The sequence below is a fragment of the Orbicella faveolata genome, unplaced genomic scaffold, assembly GCF_042242905.1.
Source record: "Orbicella faveolata isolate gen_17 unplaced genomic scaffold, um_ofav_v1 contig_12, whole genome shotgun sequence".
NCBI lineage: Eukaryota > Metazoa > Cnidaria > Anthozoa > Scleractinia > Merulinidae > Orbicella > Orbicella faveolata.
Window position 1 is genome coordinate 20773404 of NW_028301539.1, and position 11597 is coordinate 20785000.

The window sequence follows — 11597 nt, forward strand, 5'->3', positions numbered from 1 at the left end:
CCCACTCAGCGAGTGCTGGGAATTTTGGCGGGATCCTGGTACCTTATTTTATAAGGGTAGTACAATTTTCTTCCATGAGGTCCATCCTCAATGTTTTGAGATTTTTTAACAGGAAAATAACAGTTTCAAGTGATTCACTCCCTTTTGTGCAACCACAAATTAAAAAGGTACCGAACAGATCTAACTTAAAACCTATATGTAACCCTAGGTTAACCCTCTTCTCTTGTTATCAGATAACTAAGAATAAGAAGTTTCTTATGCCGTTGTTTCATTCAGCCTAGAGCCCAAACAAAATGAAAACGTAGTTTCTCTGCAAAGGTGAAGCCAAGAAAAAAAACTATGCCGAATTTCAAGTCTGTTTAAGTCAAAGTCATCTAGACAAAATAATAGTATTAAGTGCTACACAATAACTGTCAAATGCCTTTAATACACCTTAGGAAAATGCTAAGGTACAAACATTATAGGTATAATTTTTCAGCTGCATTCCCTAGGCTTGATCTAAGCGGCATCTGTAAACAAAAGTAACTACTGGCTAAAAAGGGTAGCCACAGCCCCACTTAACTCTACCCTTCCCCACTCTTCACTCTTCACTTCACTTCAAATTCACCATTTTTTTACATTCATCATTTGTGATTCATCCCTAACCATCCTTTTCCGTTTAAGTTTTGTATGACTTATTTGAGGTTTTTCTTCCACGTTCAATTATTATGTTGTGGTTTCCCATAGTTTATTGGCAATTTAAATTTCCCAAAACTTGACTCAAAATATTGTGACGTGACTCCTCTAATAAGGTTGTATTCAGCGAGTTAATTTAAGATTTGTTAGAAAGAAAAAAAATTACATTGAGAAAATTTTGTTTTAAAAAATTCAAGCGTTAACCTTTGAAAGTAATCACTCAAAGCTTTAGTTTAGTATCTATTACAACAAAATAGAAAAAGGAAAAATTGAAAGGCTTGTTAATGTTGGTCAAAATTAGTGATTATCAATGTGGCAATGGTACTATTACAGGAAATCATCACAGTCTATTGGAATGAACTTGGTATTGTGAAGGCAAGCATGCTTGAAGATTATTCTCGAGTAGTATTGAAGCAACTTCTGGCAAAATTAGCTGTTACTCCAACACACTCTTCAAGTTTATTACTTGACTTCTTCATTTCTCAGCTTTTGTTATCTAGTTCATCAACTTCTCACCATAAGCGATAACCACAACTGCTACCAACTACTACAACAAACAATTCATTTCACGTTTCTTTTTAAAGGACAACCAGATGATTCATCAGATCACTGTCAAACTGTCAATTCCTTAATTTTAGGCTAACAATATAACATATGCAGTTCGCATGTGGTACTATTGCGATTGTGCGCAAAGCTATTTAGGATAGTTTCCTTCAAGGCTACACATAGCGACTAAAAGATTTTCTACTTAGATCTAAACTAAACATTCATTGGTGGTTAACCAAAATAAATTAATGTGAGTAATATAAAAGTTACAATCTTCATTTCCATTGATTCAAACTCAGAGATTACAGCTAATTTACAGGAAGAAGTTGTTGTTAGCAAGAAAAAGTTTGCACAATCCCAACCTCTTGGGTTGGCTTTTCCTGTATTCTGGACCCACCTAACTGCTCTCATGTTCAAACATATTCAAGGAGTCACCATCACGTTATTTGCGGTATGGACACATTTCTTTTTACCTTTCTACTTCTGGAGCCTAAAATCACTATTTCTAGGAAGAACACTTTTAAAAACTAGATCTCAATTTAATTTTATTATCTCGATTGGCGTCTGTAAGGAAATTAACCAAGACAACCAAATGCAACTGAAAAATCATGAAAATGATGGTGCTCAATAGATTATGAATGAACCCGAGTTTTCATTCTGAAGTATCAGTAAATAATGTAACACAAGTGAATATAAGAAATATCATATATTAGAACTGCGGAGAAAGATAGGAAGACATGATTGATCATCGCAGTTATACACACAACTTAAGCAGTTGTGAAATTAAGGCCTGAATGGGATTCAAACCCATGACCTCTGCGATACCAGTGCAGTGCTCTACGAACTGAGCTATCAAGCCAACTGGGAGCCGATTACGTTGTGAGTTTGTAAGATACCATGGATGGTGAAGAATACAAGCGAATGCTATTATCAGTGGCACTCATAGAATCAGTTTGCATGTTGCTTTCATGCATGTTTTTCTTGCAAGAATTTGAGCTTAACACACTTCCAATGCTTGATTTCAACTTTTCTTGATGTTGCTTTTCCAGCATACCTTTCACGGAGACAGTGGACATGCTGGTAACACTTTTTCGAAAAACAGCAGGAAAAAATATCGTGCCAATCCCAAACACCATTTCAAATGCATCACTGTAAGTCCTCTTCCTGACTGCTTTGGGACATTCGTCCGCCGGTGTTGCCAGTGTTTTTTTTAACATCACAGAAGTCTGGTGTTGAGTTGTTTTTTTTGTGCATGCTCCATACACATGAAAGCATCAAAGCCAAACCTGTCGATAGCAGTTTGGATGAACGGGACATTCAATACAAGTGGATGTAAGCTTACTCTATTTGGTCATGTGACTGTCCGTACATCCGTACATCTGCACGCCAAGTCCCATACCTTGAAAAATAAGAGAGTAGCACCATAGTTAATAGAGGGAAATGGTTAGGAAGGCTGGTAAACATCAAAAAGTAAACAAACAGGCTAAGATTTATGTTGGAAGGCCCTTGACCCTGCACACCTTTTGTTTTCTGCTAATTGACTATGCATGAATTACATAATCGCAATGCTTCTATTGGTTAGTTGTATGAGCACACGTAACCACCTTTTGTATTTTGCCAGGTTTAGTGCAGGGTCAACCCCCAAAATAGCAAACACAAACATACAACAAAGAACTTTGCCAAGTTTCCTAACCATTTCCCTCAATTAACTATGGCAGAAACAAGTCATGTGTAGTCCTCAAGGAAAGCCACTAGATTCATGGGATATAGAGGATGTATACTGTTTTGTAGAGGCACATTTTTCAGTGGAAGTCCCAGTTAAATTCAAGGGTACTGTGCCTGCCTTTGTTTACATTTTGGCAACCCCTTTTTCATGCCATTTTGTTATATCAATGATTGTATTTATAAACCTCTCCCACAAAATGGTATTGTCCATTTATCCCTACGCAGGTAGAACCAATGTGATCTTGATTAAGAAGTTCCAATTTACCCTGAAGGCAGCTTATTTATAGACGATCTGATCCAACTTGTAGGCAAGCAGACATAGACCAAAAAATTATAGTGCCAGTAGTAGTTTAGCCATTTCTGCAGACCAGCTTGTTAAGCAAATATTAATCAAGGAAAATAGAAAACAATTCCAGTCACCTAAATGGCACGGTTTACATGAATTCTTTCTTATGTGATACAAATAGCTGTGTTTGAAGGAAGGTTTGAAGATTTTTGTACGACTTTAAAAACATCTCGTAGTGAAACTCTTTATTTCTATTTTAGCCTTGACATCTGTTACTATTACACTTATTTTGCTATTTTACTGGAATGTACTGTACATAATTTGCTTAAGGCTAACTGTTAAGTACAATACGATGTTGAATTCTGTGCGAGAGATACTTCTATTCCCTAATGTTTATTTAGAGATGATTTTTATCTTTGCTTGATCCACTTTATATCCTTTTGTTACAAATGCTGCCAGAAGTCAAATTCTCAAATTTTGGCATATAACATCAGCATTTTCCAGCCAATCTAATTACAACATGCCTTTTTGTTTTTCATGGCATTTTGTTCAATATTGGTACAACCCCACAATTTTGTATTAGACTGCGAGCTTCATTCTGCTCCTGTTTACTTTTTTGCCAGTACTAATATTTTGTCCATATCAGCCCTACCATATCCATTTCTTGTGGGCTTATACATGGTGACGGTAATGACACTAGGGGAGAGCTTTCATGCTAACTCCAGAAACTATTTAGAAACGCCACTGTTTTTTTTTTCTATTTTGTATCTTTGCATTGGTACACTGTTAAGTTATCCTTGGGCAAAAATGCTTGAATCACACCATCCAGGTTTTCTATTCAGCATGGTGATAAGGTCAAAGTTGTTTGTAACAACCATCTCAGTTATTGATATAACAGGCAAAGCTCACACATTTACTTTTTCACCATATGGTACTGTGAGACATTGAAGTGGCAGTCCCGCTAAAACCACTCCACTCGACTTCGGGACCAAAAATAATTTTCCTTCATTTTTTTGTCAGTGGAAAGGGTTTGACACATATATTTAAAAAAAGCAATTTATTATTTTCCAATTCCTTATTTTTGCTTTGCTACAAGCCAAAATTGAATTTTGGCCAAACTGAGGTTGCCGACCATAATCAGAAAGGTAAAATTCAGCCATTTTGTGAAGCATGCTACATGGCCAAAAATGCAGCTCACGGAATTTCGTTTTCATGCGAATTTTAAGGTACATTCATTACTTTGACTGACAAAATATGGAAACTTCTCGAAAAATTCTAAGCTTACCAGCGAGGCTGGAAGACACCCTACTTCAAGGCCTATGATCACCTACTAAAATTTAGCCAAATTTGACGGGGAAAATCTTAAAAGTTGGGTCTAAATGAAGACTAAAAAGCACATCACAGTAAATTTCATACCTTAATAAACCGTTCTATAAGTTCAAACCGGTGGGTATCTCCTTGGATTGCATGCGAGAACAGATTAAAATCTGCAACAGTCAGTGTGTTTACATAGCCATCACTCATGTCAAAGCTCATTTGTATAACCCTAGCACTCGGTGAAAATACATCTTCTTCTGTTCAGGTTCATTTGTTGACCTTCTGAGTAGTGGCAAAAAGCTTCCTTTAATACTTGTGTACACTCTAGATCCAGTTTTGAGGTGAAGGTTGCGTTAAAGTTGATCAATTCTCAAGACTTGCGAGACTCCAAAAGTAAATAATGGCGCCGGTCTGCAGAAATTAACCGTAGCCATCGTCCTGACCCTTCAATAAATTCTGCCGCAGAGGTAGCACTAGGAGAAGAAGAAAATCGTAAGTTTTCATTTACCGTTTAATGGCAACTGAATCCTGTACTACTGCCAAGACTACTGGGAGCTTGAGGGCTATATGTTCGAATTTGAACAACAACAACAACGAACACTCGCCGGTTGCATCGCTGGGAAATGAACCTGAATGAACACGACACGCTTGAATGGAACTATGTTTTGCGATGAATGATGGGCTTTACTTCTGTTTTATGCTTGATGCTTGTCTTTTAGTATCTTGCACAGTGCATAAAGTAAACTTCAGGATCCGTTTATCAGGCCGTTTATACAACGAAAGCTGCACCAGCTTCATCAAAATGTCACACAAGTTGTAACATGACCAATTACCCGGGAGGGGGTTACTCCTTTATATGGGCTATGTAGGTATCTGTATGTGGGGCCCCAAAGGGTAGGGTTTTTCAGCCGTTTGGGTCATAAATAGGGTATCGATTTTGGCCATTTTGGTTATAAATTGGGTATGGTTTCAGCACTCTAGTCTTGAATTGTGTATGTTTCTTAGCAGAAGCTACTTTTTCATCATTATCAACAGGACCTTCAACAAAAGCCCTTCATAACGTATGTTTAGGGCAACTGTGTCAGCCCCAACGGTCATAAATAGGCTATCGAATTTTTAGTCAGGTCATAAATAGGGTAGCAAAAACATAGTTTTGGGTCACAAAGAGGGTAAGGGTTTGGGAAGGGGGCCGCACACCCCCACTCAACTTTTCTGGAAGTACCCCCCTGTCTTGATAACAAGCTCAAACCACTGTCTTTGAATCAACATACCATTACTGACGTCTTCGATTTCGTCAATGAAGTGTGAGAACTGAAAATCAACAAAGGTTATATCTTGGTATCGTATGATGTGTCATCTTTATTTACCAATGTGCCGTTAGACAAAACAATTGCCATCCTGGCCCAGAAAGCCTTCAGGGACAACTGGTTTATCTCTACATACAACCTGAACATCTCCAAAGAAGACCTTATTGATCTGTTGAACGTGTCCACCAAGGGTCAGTTCTTCCAGTTCAATGGTGCCCTGTACAAACCAACCGATGGAGTGGCCATGGGGTCCCCCCTCAGGCCTTTGCTAGCTAACGTGTTTATGTCATCGTTGGAAGAGAACCTAGAGCTAGACAGCAAGCTGCCTGATTATTACCGCAGATGTGTTGACAACACTCTCACTATAATGCCCAACATACACGACTTTCATAAATGGCGGACCGCTCAGATGGATTGGTAACTATACCATCAAAGCGAGGCTAGAAAGGCCTCGTACAAAAACATGGCGTCATTCAAGCAATAAATTATGGTAATGTTTTCCACATCTTTGGAACACGTATAAAAAACTGGCTTGACTCTCTGTTCTTTGTACAACTCAAACTTACTTTTCTATTGTAAATTCATGTGTGAGAAGTGGAAAATGCCAACGCATCGCTGCGTACCTAACTGTACAAAGAAAGGTTATCGCGAAGATGACGGGAGCAAAGTCTCTTATTTTGTGTTTCCCACTGAGAAAATGCTCCGGAAGAAATGGATCCATGCCATTTGACGGGAAGAAGGGAAAAACTTCACAATTAAACCCTAGACAAAAGTCTGTTCCAGGCATTTTAGGGAGTATGAACTCAAGAAATCCTTGGCCGGGAAGATGTCTTCGTCAAGGAAAAGGTTGTTGTTATTCATCGTGGTAGATGCAATAATAAAGTGTATTATCGTTTGTCTCACGATGTGGTCACTTGAGATGTAGATCGCGACGTTTTGACTGCTTACTGCTAGTCTTCTTCAGGCGATAAGGTCGACTGATTGCACGGTATCATTTATATCACAAAGGTCGGCTGTGATTGGCGCATTTCGATCCTCCTATTGTTCCATTGTTCCGGCGAGTAGCTGTTCCCTCAGTGGTCTGCTGTTGTACCGTTCTCCTGTTGTTGTGTTTCTTGATCGTGGGTATCCATGCTTCAGGAATTTCAATTCCACTATCCCTGTTGATGTTGTTAGGGTGCAGTCTTATGTGAATAGCTTCCTTGACCCTACGTGTGTACCAGTGAGGATCTCAATCAATAAACTTGACCTCATTCCAGATAGGATAGTGGCCGGTCTCGTGGGTGTGTTCAGAAACGGCAGAGGTCTGGGTACAGACAAGTCGTATATCCCTGGCGTGTTCTTTGATCCTCTCCTGCATAGATCTCCCTGTTTCCCTGATGTAGACTTTGCCGCACTCACAGGGAATCCTGTAGACAACACCATCTTGTTTAACCAGGTTGACGGTGTCCTTTGGTTGCACTAAGTGTGACCAAAGTGTTGTGTCGAACTTAAAGACGGTGCGAATGCCTTGTTGTTCTAGGCAGCAGCGGAGAGACTCCGAAACTCCTTGGACATAAGGTAAAACGGTGGTGGATTTAAATTCCGCGACAGGCTCTCTTCTTGGGCTTGTTCGTGCCTTTGTGATCTTCTGTACAAAAGAGAAGGGATCTCCGTTAGAAACAAGTACAGATGACAGATGTTTCTTCTCTCCAGCGATTACTGATGGTTTGGTGACGAGACGCTTAGCCCGGTCGTAGACAGTTCACAATGCCGCGCTTTACTGACTGAGGGTGGTGTGAATCATACGCTAGGTACTGATCAGTATGTGTTGGTTTCCTGTAGACATTGGTGGAAGGGGGCCATCAGGTTCTCTGTAAACTGACGTGTCAAGAAAGGCGATCTTCTTGTTGTTCTCGATCTCCATGGTGAAACGGATTGATGGTTGTTGACTGTTCAGGTGTTGCAGGAAGATGTCAACTCTATCCCGATCCAGGATGGTGAAAGTATCATCTACGTAGCGTTTCCAGATCTTAGGCTTGCAAGGTGCGGACTCTATTGCTTGTTCTTCAAATATCTCCATGTAGAGATTAGCAATAACCGCGGATACAGGGCTCCCCATGGCTGTGCCGTCTCGTTGTTCGTAAATTGATCCATTGTACTGGAAGTATGTAGACCTTAATACGAAATTCAAGAGGTCCGCGATTTGAACTGGTGTAAGTGTCGTGCAGTCAGCCAGGCCCACGTCGTTCTCCATTTTTTGTAGCGCAGCTTGTACGGCGCCCTTGATCGGTACGTTGGTAAACAGTGACTCTACGTCGAAAGACACCATGATCTCGTGGTCCTGGATCTCTTCACTGGCGATGGTGGATGCGAAGTCAGTTGAGTTCTTCACTGTGAAGTTCGAGTTACCTGCAAGAGGAGATAATATGTTAGCCAAGAAAGCAGACAGGTCGTATGCAAAGGTGTTGACACACGACACAATTGGCCTAAGCGGTGTGTCGGCCTTGTGGATCTTCCGGCAGACCATAGATCCTAGGTGGTTGTTTGTGTCGGGGTCTGATCTTATTATAAACCGCCTCTGATATGTGTCCACTCCATTTCAGGGTTAGCAGCTTCTGATAGCTTCCGCATCAAGCGGTCTGTCGGATCTTTGTTGAGCAGCTGGTACGGTCCGGAATCAATTAGCACTGACATTTTTGCGTGGTATGTGTCAGCGTCCAGGATTATGCTGGCGTGTCCTTTGTCGGCCGGAAGGACCATGATGGAGTTGTCCTCTTTTAAGCTTTTAAGAGCCTCCTGCTGTTCCTTCGTGATGTTGGGCGTGGGTGGTTGTGCCTGTTGAAGGATGGTGTTGACGGATCTCCTGACTGTGTCTGCTCGCTCCGCATCTAGTGGCCTGACTGCTGACTCAATCTTGGCGATGATCTCGGTGGCTGGGACGCTCGTAGGAGTCACGGTAAAGTTTAGACCTTTCTTCAGTAAGGACACCTCATCTCCGTTAAGTGTCCTGGATGACAAGTTGATAGCCCACTTTGTTTTGTCAACAAGAGTTGTAGGAGAAACAGAAGACTGAGGGAAAGAATCAGACTGACGCAGAGAGCCAAGGCAGATATGAAGAAAATATCATGGACGTTTCTGACGATTCCACCAGCGACACTAGCAAAGAAACGCAGGGAGATGAAGGTGACTTGACACATGAGCATGTGCCTAAAACGCCACCAAGGAAAACACCGCAAAAGGACCACGACCTAGCTGAAAGTCAAGAACAACAAATACATGAGCTGGAGCAGCAGATTGTTGAGTTACAAGCACAAGTTGAAGCCCTTCAATGACTAAATGAACAGCTCCAAAGTAAGCTATTTTCTGTTGATCGTTTTAAAGAAAATGACTCTGCCATTAATTTCTACACTGGTTGCCTTAACTGGGACACGTTTATTGTGGTGTTCAGATACTTAAACCCTGGATGTTCAGGCGAAAATATTACCTACTGGCTTTCATCAAAGCAAACTCCCTCATCAGATACTCGTGAAATGGGAGTTACTGAGAGCAAGAGAGGCAGGAACAGAACACTTAGGCCACTCGATGGGTATTTTCTTGTAATGTGCAGACTCAGACAAGGCTTTCATGAAGATCATCTTGGTCACCTTTTCCATGTCTCTACATCTACAGTAAGTCGAATTTTCATAACTTGGATCAATTTCATGTTTCTTAAACTAGGGCAAATTAACATCTGGCCCTCAAGGAATGTCATTGACAAGACAATGCCTGAAGATTTTAAAAGAAATACAGCACAACACGAGTTATAATCGACTGCACGGAAATCAGGTACCAAATGCCAAGCAGTTTGCACTTGAATAGTGAACTGTTTAGTAACTACAAGCACCACACCACCCTCAAAGGCTTAATTGGCATCTCTCCAGGAGGTGCAATCACCTTCATCAGTCAGCTTTATACCGGAAGTATTTCAGATAGAGAAATTGTTGTGAGAAGTGGACTATTGGATTTGCCTCTTGAAGAAAATGACAGTATTATGGCTGATAAGGGCTTCACAATACAAGACTTGTTGCCTTTGGGTGTTTCTATGAACATTCCGCCCTTCCTTGGAAGTTCAAGTCAAATGCCCGCTGAAGATGTTGTTTAACACAGGAAATTGCAAGTCTACGCATACATGTCGAACGGATATTAATAAAATAAAAAATTTTCACATTTGGGATGGTGTTGTGCCTCTACACCAGTTTACAGTAGTAAATCAAATGTGGGCAGTTTGTGCTATTTTATGTAATTGCCAACCAAATATCATTTCTGTATGAATTCAATTGTTTTAAAAACTTCTATAAACTTTACGGCTTTTTAAGTGTTTACTTTCAGATTATTCAGTCAAAGGTAATTTGCTCAAAAAGGCTTTTAAACCCAAACAATTAAGCCAGTAGCACATTCAATTCCACTAACAGAAAAGCATCAGTGTGTCCAATCTGCTCCATTAATTACTGTTTACATAACATTGTTTTCAATCTTATTTGATCCTGATTGCTTACTTAATGAAAGATCAACAAATAAATGTAAGAGTGATCATAGATATTTACTGAATTTGGGTTCACAATAAAGTCAAACAAATGTTTTGAATGACAATTATTATACATGTACATGTGGAACCAGATTCTACATATCTCAGTGTAGTTTTCTTTTTTAAACAAACAAGCATATGTGCAAATTACATATTTTGTATTATTGTGAAATAAGAATGTTTTGAATATCAATAATACAGTCATGTACATAACCCACTACTACATCTCTCACTGTATTATTTTTTAATGGAAACAAACAAGAATTTTTGTAAATAATTATTGTGAAATACTGTAAGAATGTTTTAAATTATCAAAAATATATGTACAAATAGAACCCACTTTCACATCCCTAACTGTATTTTCTAATGGAAACAAACAAGCACTCTTGTAAACAAGCTCATGAACAAAACAAATAAACAGATGTGTTATAAATTCAGTGAAACTTTTTCTGCCTTCCTTCTGTACTTTTGCTGAAAGAATGATCAACATTAAAACTCTCCTAAAAGTCCCCCAAAAAGTTTATGTAGAACAAGACCATCATGGCAAGGAGGACATAAAAAATTCACTTAACACTCATCCTTAATGGCATGTTGAATTGTGAAAATCTGCTGCTGCAAAACTCAAAAAATGTTCAAAATAATACTGAGCAAGTTTACTTCTCAGGTCCTGCCAAAAGACAGTATCAAATGTAATTCTTTCTACATACAGCCCTTTACTGGTGTACACAATGAAGTCACACCACTGGGCACCAGTGATGCCCATTTGTCGTTGCACCTGCGTATAGTAGGCATGGTCTCTCTTCAGTCTGCACTGACTGTCACTTATTTTCTCCATGAAAAAACCTGGATCCGAACAGGCATCCAGCAGTGTCACATGAAATTTGGTGTGTAGACATTTCACTTCAGCTAAACCAAAGCACACTGAACATCCGAAATCGACAACTTTGGCATCTGGTATGGCACCAAGGACCGGGTAGCTTTTCGACACCACAAGGCCACTTCTGAGGACAGAAACAGGTGTTTTTCTATTAAACATGAACTTCTGATACTCCTGTAGAGCAATGGGCTCGTATTTAATTCCATGTACAGAGTGTTTTGATGAAAAGGGCTTGGGATGTATAAGTGACTGTGCAAAGTTTTCATGGTTCCTTTGCCTTTTCGCAATCAGCTGGAAACTTGAAGCAGTAAATCGATA

At 39.8% G+C, this 11597-nt stretch overlaps 1 protein-coding gene and 2 pseudogenes across 1 annotated transcript; 2 read left to right on the forward strand and 1 right to left on the reverse strand.

Moving 5' to 3' along the window:
• Positions 1-409: 409 nt before the first annotated feature.
• Positions 410-9156, reverse strand: LOC149117100 (uncharacterized). The gene is made up of 2 exons (XM_089282777.1): positions 4649-9156; positions 410-2620 (listed from the first exon to the last, which is right to left on the reverse strand). Exon 1 carries the CDS (start codon positions 8363-8365, stop codon positions 7646-7648), a length of 720 nt encoding a protein of 239 aa, XP_089138903.1. The 5' UTR covers positions 8366-9156; the 3' UTR covers positions 410-2620; positions 4649-7645.
• Positions 6086-11597, forward strand: part of LOC149117101 (uncharacterized) — a 7940-nt pseudogene continuing 2428 nt past the window's right edge.
• LOC149117102 (uncharacterized) lies at positions 8964-9979 on the forward strand (annotated as a pseudogene).

Coding starts and splice junctions, on each gene's coding strand:
- LOC149117100 (XM_089282777.1), bottom strand. CDS start 8,365: ATGGTCTGCCGGAAGATCCACAAGGCCGACACACCGCTTAGGCCAATT.